General features: G+C 38.8%; 1 protein-coding gene across 5 annotated transcripts in view; it reads left to right on the top strand.

Annotated features, from left to right (window-relative positions):
• The window catches only part of LOC124864855 (brain-specific angiogenesis inhibitor 1-associated protein 2-like), a 77,831-nt gene that overhangs the window by 60,865 nt on the left and 2,045 nt on the right, over positions 1-14,921 (top strand). Inside the window, exons 7-14 of one of the 5 annotated variants that reach the window (XM_047359797.1) lie at positions 3,410-3,562; positions 6,923-7,165; positions 7,353-7,584; positions 7,782-7,983; positions 8,155-8,223; positions 8,303-8,462; positions 8,692-8,729; positions 14,283-14,325. In XM_047359797.1, the coding sequence (XP_047215753.1) occupies positions 3,410-3,562; positions 6,923-7,165; positions 7,353-7,584; positions 7,782-7,983; positions 8,155-8,223; positions 8,303-8,462; positions 8,692-8,729; positions 14,283-14,310 (1,125 nt within the window). In that variant the 3' untranslated portion in view covers positions 14,311-14,325. The other 4 variants (XM_047359794.1, XM_047359793.1, XM_047359796.1 and 1 more) reach the window with 4 other exon arrangements.

Raw genomic sequence — 14,921 nt, 5'->3', positions numbered from 1 at the left:
AATAGCCACTAATTAAACTAGCTTGAATCAGATTTAAAAAATTTTTTATTCGTTTTGTTAGTCTAACAAAGAAATGATTCAGACGTAGCACCATGTTTCAAGATGTGTAGCACAAACAAGTAGCACATTTCTGCTTTGTTTGACACAGAAGCAACAACTGGATATTATCAGGCTTATTATTTTATCAACACTGCTTCATTTGTCAGATGGTGTCTATAGATTTGGACATCAGCAGCTTTCGTTTGAGAACAATAAGGATCACCTGTCTCCCAAAATGGTTGAGTTGGTGTCATTTGGATTCAAAAAACCACTACTTGGTTAATGAAAGACCTAACAAAGTTACTTAAAAGTGGGAAGGGGTGTGCCCTGGTGGTCACTAAATGAAACAACACTTGTGCCACACCAGGATTTTGCTTTAAAGCATGAACTTTAAAAACCTAATCAGTTTTGGAAGGACATAATAAAGTTGTTTTGATTAAACTTTAGCTATTGATTTCCTCGGAGAATTGTTTGCTTTTTTTGGCCTCTGAGACTCTAAAATCAGACTGATCTACTAGTTTCTAACATATATTAAATGTGAACATTTAGAAGTCAAATGTCAACACCAAAGGTAATATTTTCAAAAAGAAATATTTGGAAATACACTGCTCAAAAAAATAAAGGGAACACTTAAACAACACAGTATAACTCAAATCAAACTGTCCACTTAGGAAGCAACACTGATTGACAATCAGTTTCATATGTTGTTGTTCAAATGGAATAGACAACAGGGGGAAATCTTTGGCGATTAGCAAGACACACTTAATAAAGGAGTGGTTCTGCAGGTGGGAACCACAGACCACTTCTCAGTACCTATGCTTTCTGGCTGATGTTTTGGTCACTTTTGAATGTTGGTGGTGCTTTCACACTCGTGGTAGCATGAGACGGACTCTACAACCCACACAAGTGGCTAGGAGGGCAACAACCCAGCAGCAGGACCGCTACCTCCGCCTTTGTGCAAGGAGGAACAGGAGGAGCGCTGCCAGAGCCCTGCAAAATGACCTCCAGCAGGACACAAATGTGCATGTGTCTGCACAAACGGTTACACACCGACTCCATGAGGATGGTATGAGGGCCCGACGTCCACAAAAGTGGGTTGTAGTCACAGGCCAACACCGTGCAGGACGCTTGGCATTTGCCAGAGAACACCAGGATTGGCAAATTCGTCACTGGCGCCCTGTGCTCTTCACAGATGAAAGCAGGTTCACACTGAGCACATGTGACAGACGTGACAGAGTCTGGAGACACCGTGGAGAGCGATCTGCTGCCTGCAACATCCTTCAGCATGACCGATTTGGCAGTGGGTCAGTAATGGTGTGGGGTGGGATTTCTTTGGAGGGCTGCATGGTCCTCCATGTGCTCACCAGAGGTAGCCTGACTGCTATTAGGTACTGAGATGAGATCCTCAGACCCCTTGTGAGATCATATGCTGGTGCGGTTGACCCTGGGTTCCTCCTAATGCAGGACAATGCTAGACATCATGTGGCTGAAGTGTATCAGTATTTCCTGCAAGATGAAGACACTGAAGCAATGGACTGGCCCGCCCGTTCCCCAGACCTGAATCCGATTGAGCACATCTGGGACATCATGTCCCATGCGACAACAATACCCAGTGCTAACATCCACCAACGTCATGTTGCACCACAGACGTTGCAACCACAGTTGGTGGATGCTTTAGTCCAGGTCTGGGAGGAGATCCCTCAGGATATCCTCCACCGTCTCATCAGGAGCATGTCCAGGCGTTGTAGGGAGGTCATACAGGCACGTGGAGGCCACACACAATACTGAGCCTCATTTTGACTTGTTTTAAGGACATTACATCAAAGTTGGATCAGCCTGTAGTGTGTTTTTCCACTTTAATTTTGTGTGTGACTCCAAATCCAGGCCTCCATTGGTTAATACATTTGATTTTCATTGATGATTTTTGTGTGATTTTGTTGTCAGCACATTCAACTTTGTACAGAACAAAGTATTCAATGAGAATATTTCATTCATTCAGATCTAGGATGTGTTATTTAAATGTTCCCTTTATTTTTTTGAGCAGTATATATTTGTATATAAATGTGAATCCCTGTGACTTGCTTCAAAACATGGCAGCACATCAAAGAGTAGTTTGACTAATAAAATGTGCCCTTCTAGGTCACTCATTAGCAGATGGTTAAAAATGAATGAAACAGAACTTGCTTGACCTACTTTTAAATACAGAATCTAAAACTGACCTAGTAATATGCAAACTTCTGACTTGAACGTTATTTGTGCATGTGCCATTTTAACAAACTTAACTAGTGCAGTGAATTATATAAAGGGATTATTGTTTTTATGCTCCTGTCTCTCAATCTTTGTATCTGATTGGCCAGTCTTAGAGTGCCACGCTGCTCAGGGCTTCTGTGTCAGACATGAATGTATGGGGACGGTGTCTGTCTCCAGTATCAATAAATTATTCCTGTTCTTTTTGTTTGGAACATGTATTTTTGGTTCAGGGCAGTGGTCCTGTGCACACCTTTTTTTACTTTGCATGGTTACATTGATGTTGCCTGTGACCTTGAGAGGTTGTCCATAGTTTTTCATACTGTACCTCAAGCAACTCTGTTTCTGTGCCTCTCCACTCATCCTCCAAACTCTGGGAATTCGATTTCCAAATAAAGTGCAACATTTACTTTTGTCTGGGCATCATTCTGGCCCTTTATCTCCTTAGCTTAGGTCAGCCATTTCTGACATTTCTGGTTCAGGGGTAACCTAACACAAAGTCAGCTGTAGGCAATGTCCTAGATACATCTGTTTGTGGTGTGACACTTGAAACAATGACTGCAGCCACAGTCCATGGCTGGTGTATCGCCCCCAAGCTCCTGAATGGGCCTTGCCTCTCGAACCTGTGGTTATGCCTGTTTTTTCTGCTATACTTTCCTTAAAAGATCAGTCTTCATAATTGTATTTCTTTGATGGCTTGGACAAGCTGGATAGGCAAATTCACAAAATTAATTTGAATAGCTAATTCAGACTTTTATTCAAAAATGAAAAAAGAATCTCAATTTCTATGAGTTAAGTTGGCTCAGGTTTAGTTTCTTTTTGTCCACATCTGCAGGGGCTCAATAGAAAAATGCTCTGTCGAAGTAATATTATTTTAAACAACAAAAACAATAGGTATGCATTTGAAACAAAATTAAATATAAAGTCTAATTGTTTTGTCAGGAATCTGAAAGCATTTATACCAAAAATGTGTATTAGCTATAAGAATTTCTTTTTTTCTAAGCACATTTAAAAATGGCAATCGTTGAGTAAAGTGCTGCACAGCCAAATTGAATAACCGAACAAGGCCTGAATACGAAAGAAAATAATGCTAATGTGTGTTTTATTGTGTGTTGCCCTTCAGTTTGTGGAGACCATTAGCAACAAGCAGACAGAGCTAGACACCTTCATTGCTGAGGGCTACAAGACTGCTTTGTCAGAGGAGCGTCGCAGATACTGCTTCCTCGTGGACCGACAATGTGCTGTGGCCAAAAACAGCAGCGCCTATCATGGAAAGGTAAGTCGCAATGCACCTTTAATCTTTTTTTTCATTCAGTTTTCTTTCCATTCACAACAGAGCCACCTATAATGGTAAAATGGAAAGGACAAAGGCTGAACTAATCCATTTTTTTTTTTTTTGCAAATGAAGAAAACACATTTTCATAATAGATTCAATCAATTTAAAATTAATGCATTACTTTTGCTACTTTGTGTTTCCAGTTTCTGGACTGAATTTTTAAATGTTAAATTATACATAGATAATAAATTCATAACCAGGCTGCGGAAACCTTTTTCCTTGAACACCATGCTCGCCATTTGGTATAATTAGCCTGTGCTTAGATTAGATTTTTTCTTAATTTAACACCAAACAACAGTATGGAAAAAGATAGATCAGTTGTAACTTTGTATACTATATCATGCTGTTTTTAGTCTTTATGCTGTAGTCTTTATGTAGCCTTTTTTATGTTTAGACTGTTTAATTATTACATGTCAAATATTTTCAACTGAAACTGTGTTTTTGTGCAGCTGCCTGTCTTGGCCAGAACGCTCTTGCAAAAGACATCATTCATCTCCTTTGATGATAAATAAGTAAACCATCTTCTTTGAGATGAGCTGCTTTTATGTGGCAACCTTTCCAAACAAGTCACACTTGTTCAGTTTTTTTTCTAATAGGATGGTCATGACCTTCAGCATTTAACACAGTAACCAAAGCCTGTTGCACCAGTGGTAGTTCTTGTTTTTTTGTTGTATTAAATTGCTATTACCATTTTTTTTCCTTTATTCATTTATTGATTTGCAAATCAGAAATTGTTAAATGTGTGGGTGTTTTCATTCCATGGTCAAGGATTGAGAAATACTTGAAAATAGAAACTTCAATTGGATTGTTTTCAGAGTAAATTGCGATCTGATTTAATAGAATACTTTGTAATTTAAAAGGTTTCCGATTGATTTTAATAAAAAGAGCACTCAGGAATCTTTATTGTAATCTGTCCAGTTGATTTAGATATATTTATTAATATTAATTTAAGGCTTAATAAACACAATAAATGCCCTTCATCAAAGCCAGAACCATTTATAACTTTTATGTTTTAAAAAATAATCACTTGAAATAGAAGTTCCTTGTCAAGATAATGTGTCACAATTAAGTTACACTTTAAGGAACTTTACTTTGTTTACATTGCTTTAAAATATTTCACTTAACAACACTATAAAGAGCTGAAAAGCTGAAAATTCATGCCTTTTTAAACACTGCTTCGGCATTTTCGCTAAACTAAAATAAGTTGTTAAAATGAAAGTTGCACTGCCTTGCAAGAGTATACATAACCCTTAAAAAAGTCAACAATGACCACATTACAACCACAAACTCCAATGTGTTGTTTTGGGATTTTATCTGATTGACCAACTTCAAATTGGAAAAACAATATGGTTAAAAAATTCAACTCCCCTTACTCCGATAATCCTAAATAAAATTCAGTTGCTTTGAGTTACCTAATACCTAATTATAGTTTGGTTGTGTGTAATTTAATCTCAATATATATTCGGCTGTTCTGTGAAGGCCTCAGAAATTTGTAGTGAACAAACATGAATAAAGCTAAGGGGAGTTTAAAGCAGGGTTAGGCTATAAAACAATATCCCAAATTTTGATACTTTTGATAACTCGTGGAGCACTATTCAGTTTATCATCCAAAAACGGTCAGAGTAAGGCTCATCTGCAAACCTACAATGATTCTGCAAACCTACAATGATTCAGCCATCCACCTAAAATGACAGGCTGGGTAAGAAGAGCCTTCATTATGGAAGCAGCCAACACTGGTAACACTGGAGTTAGCACATGCTTGTTGGTATATTACTAGCTCAGGTAGGTGAATCAGTTAAAAAAAAACAACATTGTTGTGCACTTCAAAAACCTGGCCTTTGTGGAAGCGTGGCAAGCAGAAAGCTAATGTTGAAAGAAAGCCATATAAATTCTTGTTTGCAGTTTTATATGAATTAGTTGGGGAACATAGTGAACATGTGGAAAAATGTGACTGGTCAAATGAGATAAAAAAAAAAGACAAAAAATGTAATTCTTTGGCCATACCGTGATAATGCTATTTGATACAGGAATCTAACATGGACAGAACCTTAAACACACCATTCTGACTGTGAAAAATGGTGGTGGCCGCATCATGCTGTGGGGACGCTTTTCTTCAACAGGGACAGGGAAGCTGTTCAGAGATGATAAGTTAGATGGAGCTAAATGCAGATCATTCCTGCAAGAAAGCTTTGAGAAACTGCAAATGACTTAAGACTGGGAGAGACGCTCACCTTCCAGCACAATAACAACCCTTAACATGCAACCATAGCTACAATAGAATACTGTGGATAACAAATTGTGAAAACCATGTATTACTTCCACCGGTCAGTTATGTAGTACTTTTGAACTATCCCAAAAAACTTTGTGTTTGTGGTATGAATACTTTTGCAAGACTTTCTAAACTGAAAACTAATTTTGTCTTATGAGCTGGGCAAAAGCTACTACCTGTTCACACCCATAGTTTTTATCCCTTTTTGTTATTTACACATCAATGCCGACATTTGAAGCAAAGATTACTGAAATCCAAACTAATATACCTTCTTGTCTTATGACCCAGCAGAATAAATTATCACTGAAGAAGATTGTAATCATTTTATGTATTTATTCTTGTTGTTGTGTGGGTGTGCATGCTTCAAATGCGAACCTATCCGATTCTCAGCACGTTCAAATACATGGGTAATGGAGTGCAACAATCACCTGGGATTATGGTGGGTGAGAGCTGACAGCCTGAAGATGTGGCTGCAGGAAGACAGTGTATGTGTCGACCGCACTGCCATTTTTTTTTTTCCCCTCCCAACATAAAGTCTAGTCATTAATCAGCATGTGGGTGTGTGTGGGAAGTGTTCACCTTCACCAAACTCATGATCATGTTCCCACAGGATCTTCCTATGTGCAAGATGTCATTGTTACAGGGGATATGAGAGTTTAATTTCATTGTATGTGAAAGCACAAAGCCCATCTTGTGCTTGTGTGTATTATTTACACATACTCTTTTCTGTTAAACATTAAACAATATTTCTGGACTTGTAAAAAGAACAGCTGTGTCCACAGGCTGAGAAATACTGCCGTGGGTAGCTTGGTTATGTGACGGTCTGCTTTACCCACACAGCACATTATCAAAGCTGCACAAAGGGCAGTGGTCAAGGATACACACAGAGAAATCATCTATTAGGACTAGTACTGAATAAGAAATGCCTTTTTCATTATTTACATTACAGCTACATTGAGTTAATCCTTTCTTCTTCTAATCATGCCTTTTCACTTTCATTTGTTTCCACATCATTTTCCTTATTCTCTCAGGGAAAAGACCTTTTGACCCAGAAGATCCCAGTGTGGCAGCAGGCCTGCTCAGATCCTAATAAACTGCCAGACAGAGCCATGCTGCTGGCTCAACAGATGGGTTCTGCTGCTCTTGGGGGCACAAGTCCCCTGCACTCCTCCACATCTAATCTGGTCATCTCAGACCCCATACCGGGGGCTCAGCCGCTTCCTGTTCCCCCAGAGCTGGCCGTTTTTATGGGCAGCGGTCTTGGACACCCAGCGGTGAGGAAATTAATAGCTGAAAATGTACTTGTCTTTGCCTGAACAGCACTAACTTTAACTTAGCGCAATATTTATATCTTAACTTGTTCTTTCGGTTGTTATTGGTGTAACGCATCTACTATCATTTATAGCTGTCAAGTATTGACAGAGCTCATTTAAATTTAGGTTCTTTACTTGTTTGTTCCAGAGGCTGATGGGCCCTGATGGTATGTCGATGGTCAATGGGACAACAGGAGTTCACGGCGAGGAATACTGGACAGATGGGAGTACGATGTCCGTGTCTCAAGTTAGACCCGCATCCCCCCAAACTCAGGCACAGGGCCAGTCCCAGGTCCAGCCTCAGAGACAGGTCAGCGACGTCTATTCCAACACCCTGCCTGTCCGTAGGCCTGCTCCAGCCAAGAATAAAAACCCAGTGGGTAAGCTACCATGACATGCCTTGGACTACATCATGCTATCATTGTTCTGTGAAAACTAAGCAAGGAGGTCACAAAAATGTTGGACTACCAAATTCTTTTAGATTGTGGTTGTTTTGACATGTATGAGATGTTTCAGAGGATCTGAAACATCAGCATTTGCGTCAAATATTCATCATTAAAAATTTTATTTTTATCAGGAGAGACGAGGACTCTGCCCAGGTCCAGTTCCATGGCAGCCGGACTGGAAAAAAATGGGCGCTCCCGTGTCCAAGCCATCTTCTCCCATGCCGCAGGCGACAATAGTACTCTGCTAAGCTTCTCCGAGGGAGATGTCATCACCCTGCTAGTGCCGGAGGCCCGTGATGGCTGGCACTATGGAGAAAATGAGAAAAACAAGATGTAGGTCTAGTGGGTTTTCTCTGAATGCATATGGCAAAAACACATTTGTGTCACACATGCATTTATTTTTTATTTTCATTTACAGGTATTTGAAATATATATATTTTAGAATGTATCTATTTACTTATTAATGTTTGTCATATATTAAAAATAACTGCTTTTTTTCACCAGGCGTGGCTGGTTCCCATTTTCCTACACACGTGTGCTCCTTGAGAGTGATGGCGACAAGCTCAAAGTGAAGTATGTCCCACTTGTTCTTTTATGAAAGGTTTTAAAAACTGAAATGAGTCAAAGTCTTAAGGCTCATGTTTTCTTGTAGTTCCAGTCTTCATCATGGTAAAAGCAGCAGCACAGGGAACCTGCTAGAAAGCGATGCATCACTGCCCACACCTGACTATGGCCTAACTGCTAGACTGTTGGCACAGAGCTTAGCACAGACCCGCCCACGCCCCTACAGCATGGCAGGGTTTGCTCCACAGGTATTACAATGCATAGCATTTGTAAAGTGTGCAGATTCTACAATTGTTACTCTTATGTAGTTCATTTGCAGCCTCCATCTGATTTAGGGCTTTGTTGCATAATTGGTCATGACTAATCCTGCAGGACCTGAAAGTTAGACTTTTGCACAGTTTTTGCTGCCACCTAGTGTTTTGTATTTTAAAATAACAGACCTCTTCTCCAATAAAAATTATTTCTTTTTTTTTCCAGCCTGCCATTGAGGATTATGACAGCCGCTTTGCCGCAAGGTATGTAACCCAATTTGCATTCTTATTAATTATTAGTCAATGCTTTATACTTTCAAATGAATAATACATCAGTAATTGTAATACACCCAACAAGGTAAAAATACCTTATTATAATGGAATTAATATGAGGAGCAGCTGCTTTACATACATCAAATTTACCTAGTTAAATGCTTTTACAAATTTTCAAGCAGTAATAAAGTAAATAAGCAAACAAAATAAATTACATTAATTGTTGTAATAAGAAATTATGTTCATCTTAGAATGTTTTAGGTTTTCCTTTGTACAGTTGCTTTGCACAAATGTTGAATAGTAAAACAGATAATAGAACCTACAAAAATAATATGGAGGATGTTTTCCCTGTAATAAATAAAAGGGAATGTCTATATTTTCAGCCACATCATTTAGGTTTTCTATTAAAATTATTTTTGTAAGTCATAATGTTTTTGTCAAGAAACTTCTTTCTGTATTACTTAAACTTTTTTGTGTGAATATAAGTTGGAGGAACTGTAATACTAGTAATACTCTTACTTGAAGTACAGTCACATTTAGACATTTAATTAGGGCTAAAACAATTAAGTGGAATAACCGTGATTAATTGAATATTTAAAAATTTGTCAACTAATTTAGTAATCGAATAATCACTTACTGGATTATGCAGATTCTAAAACATGCCATTTGCTGAAAGGACAACCCATTAATTAGGCCAAAACTGTACAATATATATATATATATATACAGGTCCTTCTCAAAATATTAGCATATTGTGATAAAGTTCATTATTTTCCATAATGTAATGATGAAAATTTAACATTCATATATTTTAGATTCATTGCACACTAACTGAAATATTTCAGGTCTTTTATTGTCTTAATATGGATGATTTTGGCATACAGCTCATGAAAACCCAAAATTCCTATCTCACAAAATTAGCATATCATTAAAAGGGTCTCTAAACGAGCTATGAACCTAATCATCTGAATCAACGAGTTAACTCTAAACACCTGCAAAAGATTCCTGAGGCCTTTAAAACTCCCAGCCTGGTTTATCACTCAAAACCCCAATCATGGGTAAGACTGCCGACCTGACTGCTGTCCAGAAGGCCACTATTGACACCCTCAAGCAAGAGGGTAAGACACAGAAAGACATTTCTGAACGAATAGGCTGTTCCCAGAGTGCTGTATCAAGTCACCTCAGTGGGAAGTCTGTGGGAAGGAAAAAGTGTGGCAGAAAACGCTGCACAACGAGAAGAGGTGACCGGACCCTGAGGAAGAGTGTGGAGAAGGGCCGATTCCAGACCTTGGGGGACCTGCGGAAGCAGTGGACTGAGTCTGGAGTAGAAACATCCAGAGCCACCGTGCACAGGCGTGTGCAGGAAATGGGCTACAGGTGCCGCATTCCCCAGACCTGGGCTACAGAGAAGCAGCACTGGATTGTTGCTCGGTGGTCCAAAGTACTTTTTTCGGATGAAAGCAAATTCTGCATGTCATTCGGAAATCAAGGTGCCAGAGTCTGGAGGAAGACTGGGGAGAAGGAAATGCCAAAATGCCAGAAGTCCAGTGTCAAGTACCCACAGTCAGTGATGGTCTGGGGTGCCGTGTCAGCTGCTGGTGTTGGTCCACTGTGTTTTATCAAGGGCAGGGTCAATGCAGCTAGCTATCAGGAGATTTTGGAGCACTTCATGCTTCCATCTGCTGAAAAGCTTTATGGAGATGAAGATTTCATTTTTCAGCACGACCTGGCACCTGCTCACAGTGCCAAAACCACTGGTAAATGGTTTACTGACCATGGTATCACTGTGCTCAATTGGCCTGCCAACTCTCCTGACCTGAACCCCATAGAGAATCTGTGGGATATTGTGAAGAGAACGTTGAGAGACTCAAGACCCAACACTCTGGATGAGCTAAAGGCCGCTATCGAAGCATCCTGGGCCTCCATAAGACCTCAGCAGTGCCACAGGCTGATTGCCTCCATGCCACGCCGCATTGAAGCAGTCATTTCTGCAAAAGGATTCCCGACCAAGTATTGAGTGCATAACTGTACATGATTATTTGAAGGTTGACGTTTTTTGTATTAAAAACACTTTTCTTTTATTGGTCAGATGAAATATGCTAATTTTGTGAGATAGGAATTTTGGGTTTTCATGAGCTGTATGCCAAAATCATCCGTATTAAGACAATAAAAGACCTGAAATATTTCAGTTAGTGTGCAATGAATCTAAAATATATGAATGTTAAATTTTCATCATGACATTATGGAAAATAATGAACTTTATCACAATATGCTAATATTTTGAGAAGGACCAGTATATATTGCATTTAAGATGGAAAAACCTTCTTTATCTGTAAATATGTTATCCAGAGCTCCTCAAGTGGCATAGCTTTAGCTTCACCTGATTCAAATTCTGCATTCAAAATCAAAATCTTCTATTAAGCACCATGTGCTATCTGATTATTAATTGAATAATCGAAAAAATAGTCTTAGATTAATTGATTAGCAAAATAATCGTAAGTTGCAGCCCTACATTTAATTACAGTTATAATCATTTTTTTTTCAGTCTTTCCTTTTCTTTATATATATTTTTGTATAAAAAAGTTGTTCAAACATAAACATAATTTTAATTTGTTATAAATAAAAAAAATCAAGCAACTGGCCTTTTTATATATTTTGTTAACAAATGTCAGAAGATAAAGATTTTACGTAAAACATTTTTTTGTTATAAATTTGTTTGTTAAAAAACAATCAGTTGTAAACTACCTCCAAATTTGGGGAAAAATATTTTTAATTTGTTAGTTAAAAACATCATTTCAGTTGCAATAAATGTTATTACTTTTTGTTTTAAGTTGTTCTTAGTTCTTTTCTCTTTCCAGTGTCACTTTTTGCAAATCTTTATAATGTACTGATTATATTCTAGCAGGGTGAGTGTACCAGTTTATAGTGCAATAGCTACTGGGCAAGTAGTACCATACCAAGTCCTTTGTCTTAGGTAGCTGTTAGAAACTGTAGTGTGCTTGTTATTGTTTAATCAGACAGCGAGTCAGTACATCCTTCTTATCCATGTATTTAAATATGTGTCAGGTAGAGTGTGTTGAAGAGAGCGAACAGTGTCCTGAGGTGGATGTGCATTTGTACAGGTGTTTAAAGTACGTGTTGTGACAGTAGACTTCATGCTGACATCATCTCAGCCATTCCTGCCTGGCAGCCTTGAGCCTTTTGGCACTAAGCGTTTAAGCTGCTGTTCACACTCCTGTCTGCTCTAAATGTGTGTTTATTTATTCTGTATCAGTATTATCATCCTTCTGGGTGTATTTACCCTTGCAGACTAATATTACATCATTTCAGCTATGGAGATCACTCAGTAATTTCCTCATCAACAGCAGCTTCTTTCTTGTGTCACCTTTTTGTGTCTTATAGAGGCAAACATAAACTGCAAAACTTTGATTTGCGGAATAATTTTGATTTCTGTTTAGAGGTGTTGATGAAGGAATTGAAGCTCCAGTCTTCGTGATTTTGGCAGGTGTGTTTGGAGTTTTGTAGGTGGGGCAAACAATAGATTTCCTGAACCCCCATCTGCATCACTTCTTAACGCCACCGTGCCTCCTTGTGCCTGTCTTGTCTCTCTCCATTTCTCTCTGAATGTGTCCGACCTGGCAAGCTTCCTTCTCTCTTTGTTCCACAGTGACAGTCCTGATGGCAAATTGATTTCGACTGTGTGAGAACAGACATACAGACAGACACAGGCAGTTCCGGATAGCACAGGGGCCTCCCCCCCTCCATCTTTTCCTTCCTCTCCCCCTCCCCACCTGTCCACTTGTCTGCACCTCTGCCTCCACTCACACCCCTTCTCCGAATGGAAGAAGCCAGTTTCATCCCTCCTTTCTGTCCTCTCTTCCTCCCCGGGTCCCTCCTTTTCCTCCTCTGTCCGTCCTGGGTGCTGCTGCTTCGTCTGGCGTCGGTGTGGACAGTAGCGGCTGGTGGGTGGAGGATTGCATTGAGCGTGAAATCCCGAGCGGGGCCTACCTGCTCAGCATGCAGCGATATGGACTCTGAACACTCTCTGATCTCAGTCTGCACATCTCAGACTATTTTCTCAAGAGACTGCCTTTGCAACTGCTCGTCTTTCATGCATGTACATGGTTGTGTCATTTTGTCAAAAACTAAAAGACATGTTCATGTACTGTTCAAGTGCCAAAGGACGTCAATGTCGTTGTACTTAAGCCACTGAGAAAATTGCCTTTTCTTAAGCACCATGGGGGCCCTAATACTGTTGAGTTCCCACCCAACAAACATGCTGAAAAAGCTTTGTTTTAAGTAACGCTCATTGTGTCATTGCAAGATCTTTTTGTCCAGAGGGTGTATCATATTTGCCTTACTTTGCTCCTTTTCCTAAAGCTTCTGATATATATATATATATATATATATATATATATATATATATATATATATATATACACACACACACAAATACACATACACACAGTCAGTCTAAAATAAATGTGTGCTTGGTTAAACTTCACACCCTCAGTCTTATTTATTTATTTCATTTTCTTTTTTTTTTTGCATTCCTGGCTAACTTGCTGCCAGATTTTTTGGTTAGATTAAAGTATTCTATCTTTTTTTTCCCCACCTGAAGCTGTACCAGTGAGCTTTTTATCGACTGTCCTTAAATTACAGCTGTGAATAACATGTGATTTAATAATCAACACAGCTTTTTGCAGTTTTTCCAGATTTTCTTTTTCTGATTGTATTCCCTGAGTGACTGTGCAGTGTTGGTTATTTTTCTTTTAAAGAAAAAAAAAAAACAATAATAAACGCTGATCTTGTAAAATATTTCCAGAAACAATGATAAACATACCTATGACCTGAAGTGTTTATCTTATGCATGCTGTGGAGGGGAAAACCAGAAAAATGTGACAATAAAAATTAACCTTGAATGTATGGTGACTTTTTACAAAGGTATTCTAAATAAAACACATCTCTATATATTAATAAACGGTTCTGGTCTGACGAGGAATCTTTTCTGCCCTCTGCTACTGAAGAGGCATGTTCCTTGTTGCAGTGTTACTGCTTTTTTACACAAAAAAGTAACCTTTTGTGAGTAATTCCGTTATGGCTGTGTCCATGCATGTTTCACCCCCGGCTCCTTTCATCTGTACTTGCTCTCTGTCATTTGGGGGGTGGGAGGATGGTAAGTGAAGGTGGTGTTGTGGTACAGTATTTCTATTGTGAGGTTCTAAACTTTTCCTGCCCGCAAACATTACTTGATTTTGAATTTGTGCTTGTGTGAGAGTTGTATTTGGTGTAAAGAAAGGACTTGTTTTCCAGTTGATTTTGGTCCATTCATGGTAAAATTTGTTTCCATTAAGGTTGTGTAGAATTGAAAAGGCATGTGGAGCATGAAGTGTTGCACTGCTGTTTTGCATTTTTCTTTGAAATATTACCAGCTTACAGTATGTTTGTCTTGCATCAGACTAACAATTGTTTTTACAAGTTGTTGCCTCATGCATGATTTGAGGTGTGAACCATTCAAACCCCAAGGTTCTCTTTACCTTCCAGTTTGGGTCCAGAATTGTTCCGGTTCTGAGGGAACAGGACCGCCGTAAGTCCCCCAGTCTACATTGCCTCTTAATAAACTTATCACCTACTTCTCTTTATGAATGCTTGGTCTCTTCTGTTTTGCTGGTTGCCTGCTGGAATAGGATACTGGAAAATCACTGGTGTTTTCTTTTTGGTCCTGGCAATCCAGCAGGCCTTGGGTTGTGCTTTCTTTTTTCTTTATTTCCATAATCCAATATCATCCAGATAAGACACTAACTATGCATGCCTACAAACAGACTGACAAATTTGTTGGCACACCTGGTAAAGATGGGTAAAAAAGCTTAAAAATACACTCATTTATCGCTTTATCAAATGACAGAAAAATTCAAGCTTTAATTTTAAAACATTTGCATGGGGAAAAAATACTACTTTAGAAAATAATTGTTCTTTACTAAATCACTAGGTTTACAGTGCACCTTAGTGCATTTAAAATGAATGTAACAAAAAAATTATTTAACTTTATTTTGCCACAGATGTTTTTGGACATGTCAAAAAGGTATATTGTAGACTATGTGAGCCGCTGCCACAGAATCGTATCAAGTGTGTCTTAATTATCGCAGCTATGACCCAATAAGTACTTTACTAACGCTACGCAAT

The sequence above is a fragment of the Girardinichthys multiradiatus genome, chromosome Y, assembly GCF_021462225.1.
Source record: "Girardinichthys multiradiatus isolate DD_20200921_A chromosome Y, DD_fGirMul_XY1, whole genome shotgun sequence".
NCBI lineage: Eukaryota > Metazoa > Chordata > Actinopteri > Cyprinodontiformes > Goodeidae > Girardinichthys > Girardinichthys multiradiatus.
The sequence above is the reverse complement of the archived record's forward strand: the minus strand, read 5'-3'. Positions and strand labels throughout refer to the sequence as shown.